Raw genomic sequence first — 22,167 nt, 5'->3', positions numbered from 1 at the left:
GAAGCGCTTCGAGGGGGCAGGGCCAGCACTGCTCCGGTACGATGTACGCAACTGTAATATTCATCTTGTAATAAGAATCTCTCCTACGCGTAATTCTGGTGGGATTGAAAATTTCCCAGTAAACCTCTTAGCGAGGCTGCTCAATGAAAAAGAGGAGATACTTTCTAGGTGGTGAAGCCTCCCTGAGCCCACAGTTGCAGGCAGAGCTGCTCCAGACTGCTGATGCCCCCGCACCCAGGCACGTCCTTACACTGGGTATCAGATGCTGCTGGGACAGTGGACCTGTCTAGGAGCTCTCAGTCTCCTGGGATTTGCCTTCACATTCGGTGTGAATGCACCCAGCACACCGCAACTTTGGGTGAAGCCAGGGATGCATTTTGTGTCCAAACCAAGTCGTCTTCTGCATAAAAGGGAAGCCCACTTCAGAAGCCCCATCCTCCTCCTGGATTGCACAGCTGTGAAAGGAGTGGACCTGGGAAAGAACGGTGCTTTTGTGCGGCACAGTTATGTGTTTAACATAATAAATGTTTATTGTCCTCTGGAGCAAAGGAGCAATAGGCTAAATTATAGCCCGGGGAGGGAAAGCTAGAATCATGAGGTATAGGCTGTTAATTATCTTTTTTTTTAGCTGTCATAATGTACTGGCGTTTGCCTGCAGATCACCCCCTCCCACTGCTCCATTACCTCTACCACCACTATCTCTAAAATATCTGCTTCCCATACTGCTGCGCCCTCCTCCTCTCCGGCCTCCTGCTCTTTCATTTGTAAGGCATCTCCGGCCTCCTGAGAGATTTGTGACTTCTCTCCCAGCAGCCGCTTACGGTGATAAAGGCCCTCAGACTGCCTCTCTCTGATTAATCAGCCCTCGTGCAGCCTCGATAGGGTGTTAATTTGTAAACTCAGTGGACAGGCAGCCGTGATAAGCCTCCGCAGCTGCTGTGTGTCTGCCGGGGGGATGGGCAGATAAGGCTTCAGCCCTGGGATGCAGCCAAGAAATATTTTGGAGCAGTGAATTAGAAACAACAACAACAAAAGAGCCTTCTGCAGAGGCACTCCTTTGAGGTTGCTGCCGGGTAATACAGCAAGTTTCAATAGCAGCGGACAAGAGCCGCCCTCCTGGTAAGCTCCCTGACCCCCCAGCCCAGGAAAGGGCCATATCAGAATTGCATCTGTAACTGAGAACTTCTGTCGGAGGGATGTCCATGTGTCATACGTCATGGTCCAGACTAGGAGGACGATGCAATCTTCTCTGTATCTCACATATTTATTGCAGGTAGCGCAATCCTTTTCAGAGAATTTGACACCGGTTTGTTAGAGGGCTGTCTGGCAGGACGTGTCACCTGCAGAAAAGGCATGGACACACAAAGGCACCCAGAATAGCATCAGCATCAAATGATTTTTGAGTGTCTCCAAACGTTTGCTGTGTAATGTGGTTCACATGAGGTGCTATACAGGGTCCACTACACATCCAGCATATGGATTAAATATGAGAAGATAGCATTTCCCCTAAACAACAGACCGTCCTGAGTGGTCTGAGACTGCAGAGTATTGCAGTGGTCTGAGAAATACCAAAGCATGGTGTTAAGCTCTGAAATACCTAGGCAGATTGGAGCAGGCTGCAGTGACGACAGGCGTGCATTCTGCTTACTTGTTCAAGGTGGTTATGTCCAATGTTTCTAGTATGTTCAAGCAATTTTCACTTTTTTATTGAATCGATTATGTTTTCTTCAAAAATTGGAAGGAGGAGATTGTTCACTGAATTTGTATCAGCTCTTTGGTTCAGCTGAATCCTAATGATTCTGCCATTGTTGGCCTCCCTAATTGTTCTAATATTATCTGACAACACGCAACAGACCATGGAAGCGGTTCCTTCCCTGTCTGCCAATGCAGGTTGTTATTCAGTACGTTTTTGAACTGCAGCAGTTCTCAGACAGACAGTGACCTTTTTATGAAATCAAATGTCTTGCAAAACCCTCTTGGTCTCTGAACTGTGATTTATAGCCATTTGTGTTGGAGAAGGCTGCAGGTGGGATTTGGGTGACACATAATTGGTTAAAAGATAAAATAAAATGAAGGTTGCCCTGCTGGTACAGTGATGGCAGGAGCTACAGGAATGAATTGCTTGGCAGTGCAGAGCCTGGCCCTCCTCCTCCCGCCCTCCTCTGCCGGTTGCCAAGTCCTGTCTGGCAGGCCATTACAATGATAAATGCAGGTAGCTGGCAAAGACCACAGCTGAGAGTTTGTTCTAGTGTGCCAAGCCCTGCTTGGCATTCCCAGTCGGTGCCAGCATTTGCACTCTTACTCAGTTTGACGGAAACCAGGACATGAGGTGTGAATTTATGTCCGCATCCTTCCAGGAGAGAGTTGGGATAATGAAATGCCAAGGCAGCCCTGGGAGCAGCAGAGTAATTTGGTAGGTACCAAACAACAGTCTGCCACCTGTCATTTGCAGTACAGTCCCTGCTCTCCCCCATCACTCTTCCTACAATGCAGCCTTTGAATTATAAGAAGTTTTAGGTAGTTCTGCAAAGAGCACTCACCATTCCATTTGATTTAGTGCAAATAAAAAGCAGTATCCCAGCCAAATAGATAGTCTGGCTAGATAGTTTTAGGCTGTAATGACAATAATACAATCTACTGTAGTAGTATGTTACACAGTGTTCCCAACCTTTCCTACTCATAGGCAGGTTTTCCACTTCGTTTGTAGCAAAAGCTAAATCGGTAATCAAGTCTGTGGTTGCCTAAGTCAATGTCTGGTAATGGAAAAATTTTAAATGTGGAAGTCCAGGCTCAAAAGCCTGCCTGTTCAGGAGGGGGGTCAGCTCTCAGGAATACATGTGAGATCTCTGATGTTTGAGATGTTTAAAAACAGGTCACACAAAGCCCTTTTATAAGTGTGTCTTGAAGAATTGTTTTTCACTGACTGGGGCATATATCAGTTGCCCTTAACATGGACACGTTGCTGCCTCTGACCTACAGTGAGAGGTGCAGCCCAATCCAGTGACACAGGGAGAGGACTGTCCTCTGGATGCCATTCATAGACCAGACTACCCAGAAGCTATGCCAATGGTGGTGTCCATGAACACAGAAGCAAAAACAATCCACTGTGAGAAAAAGAACAGCAACATCTAACTGTAACTGGCACTTGCTTGGTGGGAAAAAGCCAGCATGTGGAGCGTACAAACATGTAGTAAAGGAGAAATCAGTGCTGGTTAGAATGGACAATAGCCAGGAGTGTAAAATCAAGGTAGGTTTTGTTAGCAGTTTGGGGGAGGAGGATACTGAGATAAGGACCAAGTGCACCTTAATTTGAATTAGGATATGCAGGCACAATAACATTAAGCAAGTATTTTGACAGGGTTTAATGAGGGACAGCTGGAAATTTTCTTTCCTTGTCAGTGTCTCTGCAAACAGCTGAGGGACCTTTTGCAGCTGTATGACCAGCCTTGGTGAGGCCCCGGAACTCCCCAGCTTCCTCCCCCTCCTTTACTAAAATTTTTTTCAGTGCATGTATTTATTTATTTATTGAAGCTGAGACGGGAAGGAGAGGGAGTTTGATCTTTTCCTTTGGGAGACAGCAACTGCTCAGAGGAAGATGAATCATAAAGCACAGCTAATGGAGGGGATAGGAAGGGGAAAACTCTGGGTTATAGCCATTCTCCAGGGGCTGAAGGGATCATTTGAGAAGAGAGGGAAGAGGAGTTAGCAAGGCTATGCCCCAAGGCTCTGATAGCAGACATGCTGTAGGTCAGGCATCCGACTGCTTTCAGAGCATTAGGTCACCCTTCGTCATGGTAAGAGGCTAGTCTGTGCAATAAGCCGACAGACCGCAGCAGCATATGTTTAAGAATTACAGTTGCTGCTTAATCTAAACTAGTTTGATCTATCCCAAAATGGTTGTGAAATGATGGGGAACATGCTCTGGATTCAAAATGGTGTTATTTGAAGCTTATCACTGTGTTGCCAGAAGAGAAGGTCCAAAACAGAACCGTAACATCAGACTTGCGGGGAAGCAATGGGCTTGGCTCCTCATTGCCCTGCGCTAACTGAATCAAATTGTCTATACAGCATTTCCTTCAGTGCCTTCCAGTCATCATCCACTTTGCCTTGCTTTCCGTTTGCCATCATGTAAATTCAATGTAATTCAGTGGTGAACTGGGACCAGTGATCTCTGCTTCTAGGCTCTCTATGGCCTAATTTAATTCTCTGTTCCCAGACTTGTGCTAGCTTCTCAAAGGGGCTGTTGCAAAAAATAGTCATGGTTATATAAACTGCTGAGAGAAATAAGCGTTCTTGGAAGAAAAAGTGATGAAGAGAGGAGCGCGTTGTGAAAGGCCCTTTCCAGGACTATAGCAGTACTGAATATGCATGTGCTAAATGAAGGAGAGGTGGGAACCTAAACAAGTATGTTGCTCTAAGTACAGTCCAAGAAGCTTTTTGTTTCTAGTGGACCTTCTGTAGAGCAAACTTTCATGCAAGATATGGAAGAACTATCGCTACCTCCCAGAGATGGCCTTGAATCAAAATTGAACTAGAGGTATCTGGAGCATTTAAGGCATCGCCATTCTAATAAGTAGTTGCCTGTTCAGAGTGTTTGTGCTGCATGTTTCACTGTGACGTGTTACGGTGTAGCTAAAGGCACAACTGAAGTTTTAGGATTGTTGCTAGAAAGCTGGCATTCATTCTTGCTTAGGGAATATTATTTATTATTAGTCCTTATTTGCAATTGGCATCAACAGATGAAATTTCATAAGTGATCCTGACCATCAGCTGGAACCAGATTTTTCAGAACAACCTTGTCACCATTCAAGTATCTAAATGGATTTTTGGAAATGCTCCGTACTCGGTAGCTGCAGTCAGGGCGGTGCCCCAAGGGCAGCTGCTGAGTGCTGACCTTTCTTGAAAGCCCAGTCTATAAATTCTGTGTGAGGGTCTCAGGAGGGAAGGGGACAGGTGAATGTCTTTGCTGTCAGGACATAATCACAGAATGCAGTGTGAATTTGTAGAAGTCCAGTGTGTATCCTGTTCCCTCTTGCTTAAACCCTTACACAGCTGGGTTGTGCTCTGTGCTAGCCAGCCATGTACCACAATGCTTGATTTTCCTAGGAGGAGTCACAAAAAGATAGTTCATGTCCTTACTCCAGATTTTTTTCCTGTGATGGTGCATTAAATGACTGACTTGCAGGTCATAAATTTCTTTTGACTTCTTAACTGAGCTGTGATTTCCCTCCAAAAGTAGTCCTGGTTTTGCGAAAATGTAGGTTCCCTTGAAACATCCCCTCACAATGCCGGCAGTGTTACCCGTGGGTTGCTTCTATATCCTGGAATGTGTTGAATACTTTCTTAGTCTTAAGGGTGAACATCAGTTTGTTTTTTGTGTGCATGTGTGTGATTTCTAGGCTCCTCTTGCACCTTTCCATATGTATCAATTTCCATTTCCTATAGAAGAATCACAACCCAAACAATACCTTCCTGTTTTAGTTATTGTTCTCATATTACTGAATGAAGGAGTTCTGGTATGAACGACTTACAGAATCAACTGGAAACTAGTAAAGCAATACTGACATGCTGAAATTCTCTGCTAGACAAGTGATCAAGTGGCATCGGAGTGGTAGGTAAAAGCAGGGAAAACAGATCAAAGGGAAGAATGAAAATGGATCCAAAATTTTCAGGTAGTGTCTGTGCTTTATGCTGAAAGTTTCTCTAAGCGTATCCAATAGTTCTAGTTTGAAAATCTTCTGGAGAAAGGTTTTCTTGAGAGCTTTTTAGTGCTTGCTAATTTCAGAAACAGTATGAAAACAGTCTCTTGAGACTGGCTTTTGGGTGTCTAGAAGATAGGTAGCCATCCAGAAATAAAATTTAAACTGTATTTTCCAGCCCCTTTTTCTTCTGCCTACTGTACTCAAGATTGGAGGGAATGCTTGGCTTTTGCCCTGTACAAAACATACATATCAGGTCTCTAATACCACAAGCTCTTGCTCCTTGTGAACCAGAACTGCAGCCTTATTAGCAATTTCACAATGTCTTGTTATTAGGTGCCTGAAGTATCAGGCCTGGATCTGGTGTTTCGTGCTCCAGGAGACTGCATGAAGATCCACAGAGCCTCTGTTGTTGGTGATAAGGAGCGGTTTTATTCCCTGTTAGCCATTTTATAGGCTACAGAGAAAGAAAAAAAAAAAAAAAAGTAATTACTGTGAGGCCTGACATAGTTTATAATGCTGTCTCTGTCAGATGATGTTGTTCTGTTATATATAATCATTAAATTATTAATCTGTAAGAGCTCTTACATCTTTCAGCTGCCTTGGGTTAGTGGGAACCAGGATGAATGAGCCATGGAGGCATGGACTTCATTATGCCTCACTGTTTGCCTTCAGAGGAGAGGGTGTGCTACATCCTTTGTGGTTACCACCTTACATTTTGAGGAAAAAGCTGCCTTTGCTAAACTTTCAGTGCTGAAAATTGAATCAGTGTTTATACGTGCTGAGTTCAAGGGGAGGAAGGATGAGGGACTGGAGCACCACTCCTCTACTTGCTCTTCGCAAAGCAGAAAAGGGTAGAAATGTTGTTCTTCTCTGCAGTGTATTCAGCCTGGTTTCAAACTGTCATGGAACTGGGTGGAGACATTTTCAACTTCAGATCTGGTGTAGAAAAGAAAGAAAATCAAAATGGGACAGAGAACTGCTAACTTTGTTGAATAAACCACAAAGGGGCACCTGCAAGGCTTGGTGCAGATCTTAGCATGTCATCAAAAGGGTACTGCATCTTAAAAAGTTTTAGCAATGTGAGGCTACCTCAGAAACTGGGCTGATCTCTGAAATGATTTGTGTGTGTTCCACTTTTGGGACAGATGTTCAATATGCTTAAAATGCAAAGGTCATTATTGGGGGTGAGGATGGGACTTTGCAAGCAGCAGCTTTTATGAAAACTTGCCTGTCTTGGGCTCTGCTGTGGTGCTCCATGGAGGAGGGAGATGAGCAGCAGATGTAAAAGGAAGGCTAGAGACATCTTTTGTCTGTGAGCTTCAGGCTGGGGCTGTCTCTCTGCCTTATGTAGCAACAAAAAGGAATTTGGGGGGCAGTGAAAGACTTGAGGGGTGCACAGAGACGCTCCAGCGAGGAGTTGGTCCTTCAGATGAAGACAGGGAGGAGGCAATGAGAGAGGGGAAAAAAAGGAAATTTCTAGTTTCATTTTGTAATAAAAAAAAAATGTGATTTCCTGGGACAGCTTGAACCCTTCCACATAAAGGACTCCAAACGCCTGGTTTTGCTCACAAGGGAAGAATTCTACTCTTTTTTTTTTTTTTTTTTTTTTAATCCCTTCTTAAACATATGCAAATGATTTGCTTGAAACAGCAGAAAATTTGGGAGGGGACTTGTTTTAGCAGATGCGTTGGTTTGCTGGATTTTTTCACTCATTAGTGGGCTCCCTCAGACACATAGGTTTTATTGTATGCTTCCTTTAAAGGGTGACTGGTGGAATTGAATGATGTATTCAGGCTCTTCCTCCCCCAGCTTCCCTCCTGCCTTTACAGCAGCTTGCAGAATATCCTATAGGACAGGCAGTCACTGTTTCAGAATGGTGCTCATGCCAAAAACTGCTCAGATCTGGAGCTAGAAATCACCAGAAGTGAGAGCAAAAGTTACTGTAAACTCTAGGTGTGAAGGTTTGTGTCTGTAAACTGTGGCTGTGATGTTGAAAAAGCTGCTCTGTAAATGTTGACTCTGATTGTTGAAGGCGGTGCCACATACTGATATCAGAAGACTGAGCAATAATCCATGTGTTTTACTTTCTCTTAAAAGTGAATTTTCTTGCTTGACTTCCCTAAACATGGGGTTTTTTATAGTCTGGACCTGTAGCACCAAGTTCTTTAGTTCATGATTAAACAGCGCCAGTCTATATTAAATCCTTGGTACTGAATTACGCAGAAGGGTGGTTGCCATAAAGCGGTGTCAGCAGCACCCAACCTTCCAGACCAGGCGAAGCACAAAGCTTCTCTCAGCTGGGGCGGCTGCTGCTGCCAGAGCGCGTCCCGCAAGCGGCGGCGTGCTCCGGACGGTGCCCCGGGAAGGGCAGCTCTCTCCTCTCGTGGGCTGCACACCCCGCACCCCCAGCTCAGAAACCGCCATGTAGGATTTGTGGCTCAGCTGCCAATTTACTGCTTGGGCTTTACGGCAAGCCACACCAAAATTTCATTGCCTATAAAATGGGGAAATCTTATTTATCCACCTGCCACGTGTCCTAGTCCTTACAGAGTGCTTTGAGGCTAGGTCCTGCCTTTGTGCAAGCTGTTAGTATGGGGGAGTTCCCAGAGCCTGCAGATGTGTTCTGCATCCGTGGTGACTTTGTGTTGATTACAAGTGAAAAATCTCTTAACAATGGGTTGTAAATTCAGAGTTGTTGTTGCTGCTGTGTGACGCTGTTACACTTTCTTTGCAAACCAGCCTAGGCAAAACCTTGTTTAATCCTGGTTCTTCCTCTCTTTAATCCATGCAGTGAAGGGATCGTGCAGGTAACTGATTTTCCCTAAGATTTTAGGATCCTTTTGCTGAGCTGTGTAACGATCATACATGCCACAGCTACACGTGCAGCTTTGTCGTGGACATGATTCAGAATTTCTTTCTTATGTGTCTCAGCCTCAACCTATTTTTCATGTTGTTTTCCCTCTCTTTTTTATGCATTTGCATTAAGTAAGACATTCAGTGCTTGCAGTGCCACTGTCCTTAGAAATAACATTAATAGATCACTTGTTCTTGCTTCTTACTATATTTCATGCAGATCTTGCATTTTACTATTTGTTTTTTTTCTTCTGAGTCGTCATTTAAAATATATAACAATGTAATACAATTCATAGTGCTCTTTATCATGCAAATCTCCCAAGGCACCTTAGAATAAAATCAATAAAATCAAAAAGAAAATCAACTTAGTTCAGCCATGTGTTGAATTAATTCATTGTTTTTAAAGCAGAGCCAGGGGAGAAAGGCTTTTTTCACTTTCAGTATCTTTTGCTCTTCAGCTTTGTACTTCACCCCATTTTATTCGTGCAGCAGTCAGTGCCAAAATGTTGGTGGTATGTTCAGCTATCTTGTAGATGGTAGCAATGTTGATCGTGCTCCCTGCTCCCAGACCAGCTTTGATTCTGTACAGGCTACTTGCTATTTTATCAGATAGCGAGGAGGAAAAGCTTATGCTGAAATAGATTGACTGTTTGATATCAGTGGGGGGAGGGAAGGAAGCCATCAAATTAACTCATAAAAGCTTTATTTACAATGAATGGACTTTTTTTTCCCTGTCTGTCATTATCATCTTGTCTGTAACCCAGTGACCCTGATTATCATGAAGCTGTTTACAAGGTTTAGGTTAATTGGATTTCTTTAACTATTTCCCAGAGCTATGAGGAGCACAAATGCACTACTGAGGAGTTCAAACAGCATAGTGCAACCCAGTTTGCAAGGAGACGGGCTTCTTCCAAGAGGAAGTCGTTTTATTTCATACTCAACTAAGTGCATAGCAGCATGTACCTGTCATTTGGCATAATATTAAGTAGCACCCTCTCATACGGATGTGTTCAGTTGCAACTTGTGTTTCTGATACACAAATTACATTTTGCATGTTCAGCAAGAAATGAGCTTATTTTCAATGAGAGAGGCTTTGAAATGTTTTGGTTTTTTTTTTCTTCAGCTTGATAGCAGTTTCACTGGTTTTGTTTTTATATGAGGAATCATGGATAAAATAGCTGTGCATTGCATGGCTGCCTAAATAAACGAGACAGGAGGATATAGTTGGGTGAGATCAGGACAGTACTTGTATACGCTTTGCTTTCATCTTCTTAGGATGCATGCTTATTCTTTAATGGCACAACATTGCACCCTCCAGGTGCAATGTGTAATTGCAGGTCTACAGATAACCGACTTGTTTTATGAGCTGTGTTTTTGTGAGCAAGCCTTCCTAAATTCTCCTTTAGTATTACTTACTCTCTTTTTCTCTTTCGTTTTCAGGCTTCTGTAGGCTCTGAGAAGCTGTTCTCCCCTGCGGCAAATAAAGGTAAGTGATCTGGAGAAATGCTTTCCTTACCTTAGAGCAAGAGATTTGGGTTGTGAATCCGTATCATGCGAATGGCAGGACATCTGCTTTGCCAGCACCTTTAATTTTGCCACACGCATTGTCAGAAAGATCAACTTTACAGGCTTGCGAGGATTAAGTTAAAATTTAGAGCTGCATTGTCTCAGTGTGGGGTGGGACTTCCTCCCTACCAGTCAGATTTGTAACAAATGTCTTGGAGGGATTACTGACAAAGGAGAAGTCAGCCTTTACTGTGGGGGATATGCTTTTCCCTCTAATACAATCAAATCCTCATTTATTTTAAGCAAATCAATATTTAAGTGTTATCTGTATTATCCTTACAAGGGCTTGCACATCCCTCTCCTGACAGGTTGCACAGGGCATTTGTGTCTGTACATCTCGGTTCTCCAAAACAAGGTGGAAGGTGCTCAGCGTGTTGCAGGGTTTCAGCTCGCAGCTCCCGCTATTACTATTAATTGAGAGTTACCTGTGATACGCACTGGGTGTTGCTAAGAGACTGCGCCGTTTCAAATTCCCCTTGGGAGGTACAGTGACATATCTCTAAATATGCCAAGCCCTCCGTTGAGGGCTTGGTACAGCTGTAAAACAGGGCGGCTCTAGTTTCTTGTGTTCCCAGGGATAATCTCACCGAAATGGATGCTGGGCAAAAATACTGAAGAAACAGCCTTGGAGAGGGCAAAATGTGGTATATGATGGGAAGTACTGCGCTGGGAGTGGTTCCACTTTACCATGCGAGGAGGTTGGTGATGTGGCTCTGAATGAATTGTCAGGTCGTGTGGCTGTTCTGCAGCGTTCCCAACGCTGAGCTGCAGAATAAAGTCAGTTCAGCAGAGCATAATGAATACTAGGGACAAGCAAATACCCCAGTGAGGGAGATGAGGCCCATTAATAAGAAGTGATGAAATAACCTTCTTGCATTATTTCAAGAGGGCAAGAAAGGAATAATTTGCAGTTGTGTAGGAGTAGGTGCTGGCCATGGAAAGGCGTTTTGGTGGTTGTGTGCTCCATCACCTGGATCCAGGCCCAGTTTATAGCTGGGCTCTTTAGCAGCAGTAAGTATTAGGAATTCTCTTTCTTTCCAAGCTTTGCAGATTTTCAATGCCAAATGTGGAAATCGATGACAAGCCCATTATGTTACTACATTTGCAGATATTTTTACGAAAGTATGCAGCTTTATCTGGGGGAAGGAGGGAAGTTTAAACAAATGGTGGGGAAGAGCATTTCTCTTCTCTCAGCCTTGGCTCGCTGATAAGGCAAACCAGATTGCCCATACGGCACTGCCTCAGCAAAACAAAAATCTTGCCATCCTGCATAAATGCATGGCACAGAGATCTGCTGGAGTGGCTTATGTTGAAGCGTTAGCAGCTTTGTTGGCTCCTCCTCGTGCTGAAGCCTGAGATCCCCCACCCCTTCATATCGCAGAGGAGCTCAGCAACATGAGTTTTCAAAATACCTCCCTATCAGGAACTTAAATGTGTGAATGCATGTGAATTTGCTGTCTTGAAGTTTGTGTTCACTGCTGTTTATATCCCTGTAACTTAAGCCTGTTCCTGTTTGGTTTACTGTGGGTGTAGACATTGCCAGCTTTGGGAAGCTTTGGGTTCAGATCATGATTTTTGTTTCGGACTTCTCTTTTATGCTGGCCCTGTACCAGTGAAGCCTGGCTGATTGTCACAGGCTGCAATCTCAGGCAGCCTCTGCTGGGGGCTACCTCAGCGTTTGGCACTTGTGTTAAGAGGTGAGAGAAATTTGCCTCGGCAAGATTTTGTGCAGAAACCCAAACAGCTCTAAATTCTGCTCCTCACCCTGTTATCACTCCTGCAACGCAAGAGCCAGATTTGTCTCTCGCACATGCAAATGAACGCCGCTCCGACACGACCAGGCTCGGTGATGCCATATGGCCGGGAGAAAGTGACTTTCAAAGCGTTGCGCTTAAATTCCTTTTGTGAGATAAGAGCGTTGATTTAAGGCCCGTGTTCTCCAGGGCTGGAGCCGTGGTGGCTGCGCGGGGAGGGAATTAGCTCAACACGGTTTCCTGATGGGCACACGCGTGGCGTGGCACGTGCTCGTCCTCTCCCGTGGGCATTTGCAGTATGCCCTTCTTTTGTAAACACTTGCGGCCTTTTTGGAGAGATATTAACTGGCACATCTTCAGCATCCATGCTACAGCTTTTATTGAAGGTAACCGGGCTTTTAAAACACAATAAAGTGGATTCATTGTCTGGTGCAACTCCCCCTGTTCCCACAAACTTTCCCGGGGGATGTATTTGGCCCTGCATATTTGTTTTATGCAGTCCTAGTTTATGAGCAGCTTAGCAATGCAATTAAGTATTAAGATAGACAGGTTTCGCTTATTTGAGGGTGGAACAGCTGTAAAACGTAACCTTTGACCATATTTCACAGCTCCACAAAAGGTCTGAGGAGCAGCATCTTTTGTCTGGGGCTCTCTGGGTAACGTTTGTCTTTGCCCCCTCCCTGCCGGGGCCGCAGTGGAGGCGGTGCTCCTCCTTCTGACACCAGTTCATCTGCAACAGCAGATGCGCAGCGTAGATGTCCACTTCGGGGACCAGTCGCTATTATGTGATGGAGAGAGGTGTCCTGACCCGGGGTGACCTCGGTAGTCACAGCTGTGAAATAGGCTGAATGGGGTACTTTGAGCTTCCAGGAAAACAGGAGATTAAATCCTCTATGTAAGGAAATAATAATTAAAAGTAAAAGCAGAGAATCTCTGATCTGCTCTGCTGACGGATCTTTGTTTTCTGACGCAGAAAAGCATTTGTTTAGCCAACTTGTCACTGCAGCACAGAGTTACAAGGGCATTTGCTGCCAGGGGCCGGGTGTTACATCCTCCTGGTGAATAAATCAATAAACAAATAATAAAGGTCTGTTTGCTCTCTCATGCAGCTCCTTTCTCACAGGAATCTCCCAGCCAGTCCTTCGCTTCTTCTGAAGGGCAAGTGCCTGGCAGGGGAGGGGAGGCGTAGGCGAAAGCTGAATCCGTCCCTCCGTCTTCAAGTGGGTGGATGAGGCAGAGGGAGTGACGGTGATTGATAGGAGGGCAGATGTGTTGTGGGTCTGAGGAGGTGAGAGGGACATTCCCCCCTGAGTCACTGGAAGGACCTCCGCCTCCCTGCTGTGTTGATATTTTTAAGTGTGTGTGGGGTAGGATAGTTTGTATTTTAAGGACATGAGTGTTGTGTTCTCACTGCTGGCTCCCTCCTGCAGTGGGCTTCCGTGATGGGGCTGGCTGGAGGCAGCTGAGCTTTCTCCCACTCCAGACCTGCTGTATGCCAGGGAAAGCAGGAGAGGTGGTGCCTTTTCTACCACAATAACCTTGCAGCTGTAGCCCAGGAGACCAACTGAGTCTCCAGCATTTGAACCCAGGGGCACTGATGGGGTTAGTGTGAAATGGGCATCTTAAAGTAGGTGTTTCCCAAAGGGCTTTAGTGTTGGTCAAGGGCCCCGGTGAGGAAAATCTCCATTGCAGAGTAAGTGGAGCCTGGGCAGCAGCTAAGGTTCATAACCCCGGGCAGGCCATGGTTGTGGAAGTGCTGCCTGTGAGATGAAAGGCGTCTCCAGGAGGCCCCAGGGCATCAGCTGAGATGCCCATGGAGGAGCCAGACCTGCACAGCCATGTCTGCCCTGCAGCCCCCGGGGACACTGGGCAGCAGCGAGGGGACGAGGGTTTTGAAGTTTGTTGAAGCTGAGTACATTGCTCCTGTCTTTGGATCAAAATGAAGCTGGACACGGAGGGAGCGGTGTAATCCATCTGTCTGGTGGCATGGAGCGGCTGGCCAGGACCCAGCTCTGCCCAGGGCTGACTGGGGGCTCGCTGAGCTCCATGCCTCGATTTCCCCCTCCTGCAAAATGAAGACTGATGCTTGTCAGCCAAGTGCGCTGAGAGACTTAATTAATGAATGTTTATCAAGCGATTTATCAAGAGATCCTTTTAATGAGAGATTCCATAAACAGTGCAAGGCTTCATTTTCATGGCAGTAATAAATGACAGTGAAAATAAGTCTTATCCTTCCCCCGCATATGCACCCCCCAGGAAAAAAAGATTGCTTATCCTCCGCTCTCACTTCTCCCTGGGTTTCTAGGCAGAGGGCTTTGAAGTGCTATCTTTCATCATGAACTGTACACATCCTCAAAGCTCGAAAGCTCACAGCCTGTGTCTATCCCTCTGACAAGAGGGAGGCAAGCTTTCTCGGTGTGCAGGTTGTAATTGTCAGCCATGGGATGTGCCGCAGCCACCCGCCCCAGCGGGCTAATGCAGCTTATGGTTCTTTGAAGTTCCCTCCCTTTATTTTCTGTCCTCTTGACCACAGAACTGTGCCTTGGGCCAGCAAGAGAGATTTCTTGTTCAGAGATGACACTGAGCTCTGACAAGCACATCTGAACCAGGGAAGAACCCTTGTTCCTCTGAGATCACTGCTCCATAATGTTGTTGCCTTAAGGGGACTGTCTCTCCTTTTTCTCTCTCTGCTTCTTCCTTTTTTTTTATTTTATTTTTTTTTTATTCGGCGCTAAACTGTCACACTAAATCATTTTAAAAGCTGGAACTACAAAACCTCCAGTGTAGGACATGCTGTTAAAAACTGATGGTTATTACTGTGAGATGGGGTGAGAGGGGAAAGGAGGGGCAGCAGGGCAGGGGCAGGACAGGAGGGCAGCAAGTCAGCTCTCCAGGAAGAACCAGTGGGTGCCTGGTGAAGCAGAAAACAACCTGAACACAGCTGAGCTCAAAATAATGTGCTTGGCACAGGTTTGCAGCAGCACAGCTTAATGGTTGCTCAGTGCTGACAGGGGAATCAAGAGCCCAGTGTCTCCTGTGCTTGCTGTGCTGCTTGCGTGCTGTGCTCTCCCTCCGGTCCTGTCCCCTGCCCTCTCTCTCCAGTTGTCAGGGTCAGAGACTCCCTGTCTGGGCTGGGACAGCATCTCCTGTAATCAAGTCCACCTCTGCTTCAGGGCCTCTACCTTACTGTGCCAGGATGTAGAGCTTTCCATCACAAGGTCTGCATAGACACAGAGCAAACAAGTCTCACAGCACCCAGTCAGGTAATTAGCTGTGTTTTACATGAATGGAGGTCAGGAGAGATATCATAAATTTTCCCAGTGTTCTTGTGTGGGGTCCACAGCAGGGTCTGAGATGCAGGAAAAGCAGAGATGCATCCTGTCTCTTGATCTGAATTTTATCCCCAGGTTCTGGCTACATTTTGATGAGGTCACCATTTTGTGTGATTACCTGCACAGCGAACTTGAGGAGGTTGATAATTTACAGCTGAATCTTTGGACAAGAGTCCACCATAATTACAAGCATGCAAAAACTTCAACAGCAGCATCTGTAATAATAAATAATGCATTTATTTAGAGAGCAACCACATTGCTATGATTTATACAGTGCTTAGGATGCTCTGCAGCTGCTCTACTCCCCATGTTGCATCTCTTGTGAGTTTACTTACAATATTCTGTGTTTTTCATGAAACCTAGGCCCTCAGAGGATTGTACAAAAATCTAAGTTTTAATTTCATTTTTTAAGCAAGACTTTAGTCTTCCTGGCTACAGAGAAGAGCCTGGAACTCTGATTCTTCTGTGCTTCAGAGCCAGCAGGCAGTCAAAAATAAGCCCAAATACTTTGTTTTTAACCTCCTTTTAAAGATGGTTTGTGATTTGTAAATGCTTTGGGAGTTGACAATACTGGGTACCCCAAACTACTGCTAAATCCAACATGTAAGCCCATCCCAGCATCCTCTTTCTGAAAAGTTCTATCTAATTTTGTCACTGCCTGGATGAGTACATTAGCCTTCTTGCATATACAGATATATATAATTATACAGTGTCCTGAGAAGGAGGGGGACTTTGCTTTTCAAACAGTGTGGGTAACTGAGATAATGACCCAAGTCACAGCCAGTTAGCCACATTTCAAAACAAAACCAAAGACAGAAAATAGTGCAATAAGTGCAGTCTTTCGGTCTTCTTGCAGTATTCTGATTTTGCAGGCTCTGGAAAGTTCTCAGCCTTCTCTTTGGGAATGGGAATGTACTCTCTGTCTCCCCTGTTAGCTATGTTATATGTATTTATTAGTAGTTCAGGGTATAACCATCCCTATCCATAGCAACTGTCTGTGAAAATACGATGGACAAGTAGGAGAGACCATTCACCTTAACCACACTGTCTGGTTAACTTCGTAAAACTGCTAGACTGCAAAAGTGGATAATTTATTAACTTCAACACAAATTGAGTGTTGTATGCCTCCCAAAGTTAGAGCTGCCTTGTGCAAGCAGGCAGGCTTTGCCTGCACCGTGTGCCGTGTGGTTTGCACAGCTATCTCCGGGTTTGTCTCCTTCAAGTGAGCCAGCATAGAGCTTTCTTTGTAGCTTCAAGCTTGCAGCCAAGAGAGTTGAAAAGTTGAATTATAAACATTTCCAGGCCTTCTGGTTGGTATCTTGTGTTTTGTTCTGTTATTTTAAGGATATGGGGTATGTTGCTGCATTCCTGTCAGTGGGATTAGAATGAATAGAAGCAATACTGTAGGAGATAAAATGTGTTTAATTATTTATTTGAGAATTACAGACTGAAATTGCTTTTTGATTTAAAGCATCCAAGTCATGGATATGTTTTTGGAGTAGAGAGAGGCACACAGAAACATATATATGCACAATTACCTAGGGTAATGTAAGAAGTCTCTTTGCTCAACTGCCCTTCCTCCGCAGAATTTGTTCATTTCCTTAAAGATTTTAAATTTCAAATGTGGCTTTGTTAAGTATCATGGAAAGCTAACTGCATGCTGTGCCTTGCCCACCAAAACGTAAATAAAATAAATAAAGTCTTCGTTGTATAAATGTTATGAAGTGGGTGGTTTATTTTCTTTAATTATACTTTTTATTTAAAATAAACTATAAAAGCAAAGTAATATATATCCTGAATGGGCCAGCACAAACTCATATTGATTGAGTAGGCACATTCTAGCTTTTCTCAGTTCATGTGAAAGTAGATAAAAGGACCATCAAACTGTAACTCAGAAAAAAAAGAAATTCCTTCCAAATGCATGTAGTAGTTTACATTGCCTAGACTTTTAAAGGATGTTTGAAAGATAGCATCTTTGTACTCCTTGTTTATAGTTTGCTTTGCTCTTTTCTTGAGTAGCAAAAGCCAAGCTGGTAGGTCTTAGAGCTGCTTCCAGCTGCTGTCCCTGATTGCAGGATGCTGGTACAGGTTGTATCTCAGCACCAGAAGGATGCTGTAGGGCGGTGATGTTAAGAGCAGCAGTTGCAACCCCCACAAAGCTATTGGGTCTTCTCGATTCTGCTTTTAAAATACCTCAGAGACATGTTTTATTCATGTAAGATTTTGTAAAGCTCCAGTTTCTTAGAAAACTCAACTCTGGGTATAAACCTGATTCCCTCTTCATACAGACTCGCACTGCAGTGCGGGGCGAGGGGAGGTGTCTGCACCTCTTAGTACAGGTCTGAGCACGCTGTGGCCACCACGTCCCCAGGCTTGCTCCTCACAAAGGAGAGTCCTCCTTCTCTGCGGCCCCCCTTGACCTGTGCAGGAGGTGGGCGCTGCGCTGGGCACAGCCTAGGCTTGTGGGGTTTTTTTAAGCTCTCCGATGCTCCTTTCTGTGCCGCTCTCCACCCTTTGCTCTGTGTTTCTGTTTCGGTGAAGCAGTTTGACAGGTTACCGATGGGCAGCTATCCTGTGCTGTGTAATAGCCCATTAGGGACTCCTGCAGACATGGTAACCCCGTGCTCGGTGCAGGTCACCGGCATAAAACAGGGCAGCCTGACAATCGACAAGTAATTTGACAAGGCGGTGGGGGGTAAGGAGGCTGGAGCAGGGGGGAGCTGGATCTGACCCCAGGTCGGCTTGTGTTTCCTTCTGGGCAATCAATGGGAGTGATCAATGAGAGCAGGGCGTGCTGTTTAATTGCAAATGGATCTGGTTACTCTTTTGTGTGTGACTATGGCGGGGTCTGTAAGTCTCAGTGAGGCCCCAGCATCCTGCAGCGGAGACTTCAGGAAAAGAGGATGCTGTCAGCATCCCACTGCCTCTCCCTCTCCTCTCCCCGCCCCCCAGAGACCGAGGCCTTCCTCCCAGGACAGGACATGGCTGATGAGCAGGTCCCTGCTGTCCCAATCAGCCTGTGTGGCAAGAAGTAGTTCATGCTATGTTTCTGATTTTGTTTGGGGGTATTTTTGTTGGGTTTTGTTGGTTTTTTTTATCTTAGCTTCATCTGAAATCACTGCTGTGATGTAGCTCTCTGGTCCTGTCTCATGGGGGAGGAGGAGAGAGGCCAGGTTCAGGGCTTGCTTTCAGCTCACAGGGTTCCTGCCATTTTCTCCTTTAATAACTGTGCAAGCCGTGCACGCCTGTGCTCGCCTCTTCTCTCACCTCCTTGCTTCGCTGACCATCCTTCCTGCTAACAAGGGCTGAACACAGTTCCCCGTGGAGCCTGTTAATGTTGCTGCCGAGCTGCCCAGGGACTCACAGCGTGCGGCTTTCCTTCCATCTCTGCTGCTCTGTGCGCTCGGCCTGGCTCCTGGGCTCGGTTCAGCCAAGTAAAGCCATACTGACTCTATTGACTTCACTGGATTTATTTGAGTTTACACCGATGTATAAGAGAGCAGGACTTGGCAGAGTGTTTGTGTTTGCGTGTCTGTGTTTCTGAAAAGGATACTTGTTCTAGTTTGTTGGATTTTTTTCCAAACAGTAAATATTTTCTTGTAAATTGCTGGGACAGAAAAGTGACTGCAGTGCTTTTAGTTCATTTATTTGCTCTAAATTGATGGCAAAGTCTTACAGGAGGTAATAGGAAATTAAAAGCTTTCTATATTTTTTTTTTAACTGTCCTGCAAAATTTATTGCAGAATTATATCCCCGCTCTGGGATTCTGTCGGACAGTTCAAAAAGCCTGTGGAAAGGTTCTTGTTCGCCATTAAATTTTAAAAGTTATTGAAGTAATTTTTATGGAACCCTATTAAGTTTCTGAAGAAACATATTGGTTTCATCACTAATAAATTCTTTAAGGCTTATCCATAAGGGAATAGTCAGACTTCCAGATCTCTCTCCAATGAAATGGACATTAACTTTTTGCCCTGTTGGAGATATATTCTTAAAAGGTATCAGCAAGGTGAGTGTCAAAGCTGGGAAAGCCAGGTTGTACCCAAGTACATCATCTAGCACTGTGAGATGGTGGGTTCTTTGCCAGTCAATCCACTAGAGTCTGCGTGGAGATTTTAGAAAGGAGGAGTTTGTTTGTTTTTAAAAGGTGAGGAGGAAGAAAATTGCAGATGGATCTATACAGATAAATCCTGGTGCAGGGTTAAACCTAGACCCCAGCATCTGTTTCTGAGCTCCATCGTGTTCAGGAGAGGTTGCAGCCTTGGAAAAGAGGGACGATGCAGCCTGGAAGTTCCTGCTTCCCAGGCACTCCTGGAGCTTTCAAAATAATATAAAATAATGTGTTCACTGTGCTTTTCTACTGCATCCAGAAAAGCACATGGACACTTCCTCCCAGTGAAAGGAAAGTATCAAGCTGGCTTTGTGCTTAACTTAGCACTCACAAGCACCTATGCGAGCACAGAGCCACCTGATGAAAAGCGAATGGGCTAGGAGGGAAATAAAATTGTGTAATTGACAGTTTCCTTCCATTCCGCTCCCTCTCCCATTTTGCATAAAGGAGTCTGTTTAAGTCTCAGCTGGAGTGAGGTTTGGTAATAAGCAGACGTCTATGAACCTGCATTTGCTGATGGCATCTGCTTAGTTTGTTCTGTATTTCCATATTTATTGATGATCCAGTTTTGAGAGAGATCTGTCTCCTGAACGCTCCCTCTCTCATGGCATGAAACCCATGGAAGAAGAGTTTGTCCCTTCAGGCCTGTGAGTCCTTGTGACATCTTGGGAAGTGTAGGACCTAGGCAGTATCACCAAAGATCACATCAGTTTGCAAACCCACCTCAAACTGCACTGACTCGTGAATGTTAAACTGCAAAAGCAAAGCCAGAACCTGCTCCCTGGGAAGCTATCCACAAAGCAGGGTGGCAGAAGAGGGCCAGCCTTGTTGGATGAAGCAGCTAACATTTTAATTTTCTCAGTACTATGTGATTTGGCTTCCAAACAGCTAAGGCGTCCCCAGCCAGTTGCTTTCCTACGTAGCTGGCCTTCTCTGGGCACAGTGAGAGGCGCTCACAGTGCAAGCTCTGCAGAGACAACCTGATTTAATGACTGACAGAAGAAATTTACAATATGAGCATTGAATGTTTATACAATAATGAACATTGTCATTATTTTTATTATTGAACTGATCTTTAAAACTGAGCTAGAAACATGAAACCAACAACTAGAATATGTCCATTACATTCTGTACTGATCAATTTAGTAACCAAAATGGAGCAGATTATTTTCTACCTTTCATTGGATCAACAAATTCTCTGAGCATAATGTACCTTTTGGCCTGAATTATTTTTGTGTTTCAGGCCAGTCTCTGGACCCTTTATATCATTCCAGCAGTACATGCTGTAAAGCAGCCTTAAGCAGATATCTGAGGACTCCCCACTGACAGTGGCAGCATAGTCAGCCAAGCTTAGTCCTGAGGCCAGGGCAGAAAAGGGCCTGACTCCAGTGGTTGTGAACAGCAGAGCACCCTTTTGCAAGCCATGGAGGCAGGAGTAATTCAGAGACACTATAAAGATACTCCAAATGGTGGTGCGAGCTGTACCAGGAGCTTAGATGCCTCTGAAGAGTCTGTGTCAGTCATCTCAAGGCTGGTCCGTTGAGAAATGCTGCCTGGGCTACACTGCTTGCAGTCTCCCCCAAGAATATAATTGTTTTAAACTAAGAATAGGCTAGCCCCAAATTTGAAAATACTGCCACAGAAGCTCTCCTTTCCTCCCATCCCTTCCCCTCTTCTCCCGACAGTTGAAGAGGACTGGGTCCAGGTTTTTGGCTCAGACCCATGCCTGCTGCATACATTTCCTCCACCAAATGGACACAACTATAAACCTCTTTCTGCATCATTTCCTGCAGGCCTCTACTAAACATGCCACCCAGGTGTCCCTGTGTAAAGCCGCTTCTTGCTGAGTCTGCTTCTGTTGCTGCTGGCAGGCTTGCCTTCGTGTGCTCACGGCAGGACTCCCATCACAATGTGTTAATTTTAAACAAACAAAGAGTGCGTTGTGATTTGGGTCTTTCCCATCAGGGGTCATATCAGAGTTTCTCTTAAAAGGGGAGGCTGGTTTTTGTTTTGTTTTATTTTCCCTTTCCCGCTCTTTTAATATGATCCCTGCAATTTTGTTTTCACTGAAATATTGACTGGCAGCATTGCAAATTGCCTGCATGCAGACAGGAGCTTGCCAGCACTTTCTTACTCAGCTAGCCGTCAAGGTTGTGGATTCCACCACAAGCAGTGCCAGGAAAGCTGTTGATCAAAAATATTCCTAACATCTGTGAGTCCTCTCCATCCAAATGAGATGTAGTTACATTCTCCTTTTCCCCATGCTTCTTCCAAAGTGTTGCTTCAGACACCTAGAAAGCCCTGGTTGCAAATCATAAGCTGATCTCTGTTTGATTTGCAGCTCCGTTTCCAACTCTGTCGAAATCCAATATAAACTCTGAAGTGCCCTTCCCCCAGTCAAAATACATGAATAATATCAGCCTCCAAACGGAGAGCAGACAGGGTGCGTTTCTTTGCCCCATAACTCATTTGATCCAGATGCTGTCCCATGCTGTCTATAGCCGCTGTGGTCACAAGCCAACAAGGAGGGTCTTGTGAGAGCGGCGGAGGGAGGACGCAACTCAGAGCAGGCTCCCAGGCGTGCCTGAAGCCTTGCACACACACACGGGTGTGCACACACACACTATTCTGCCAGCACGAAGAGGGGGCTGGAGACAGGGGGGAAAAGCCTGATTTCCCTTCCACCCTGTTCCTACCACCACCACCAATTCACAAGCCAACTATTAAATAATTAACGTGCCCAGTGGGGCAGGAGGAATCAAAAGCTGTTGTGTTCCCAAGTTTTCTCTGGCTCCGAAAGGCACGGCTCGCTGTGTATTCTGGCACCTCGGAGCGGGTTTTCCTCCCTCCTT

The 22,167-nt window shown here is 45.2% G+C and overlaps 1 protein-coding gene across 13 annotated transcripts in view; it reads left to right on the top strand.

Moving 5' to 3' along the window:
• FBRSL1 (fibrosin like 1) overlaps positions 1–22,167 on the top strand; it is a 552,380-nt gene that overhangs the window by 482,999 nt on the left and 47,214 nt on the right. For all 13 annotated transcript variants that reach the window (XM_074886838.1, XM_074886836.1, XM_074886841.1 and 10 more), the window contains one exon: positions 9,996–10,041. In XM_074886838.1, the coding sequence (XP_074742939.1) occupies positions 9,996–10,041 (46 nt within the window). The remainder of the gene's footprint in view (positions 1–9,995; positions 10,042–22,167) is intronic.

Source organism: Strix uralensis, chromosome 17 (genome assembly GCF_047716275.1).
Source record: "Strix uralensis isolate ZFMK-TIS-50842 chromosome 17, bStrUra1, whole genome shotgun sequence".
Taxonomy (NCBI): domain Eukaryota; kingdom Metazoa; phylum Chordata; class Aves; order Strigiformes; family Strigidae; genus Strix; species Strix uralensis.
Note: the sequence above shows the minus strand (reverse complement) of the source record. Positions and strands in the feature narration are given on the sequence as shown.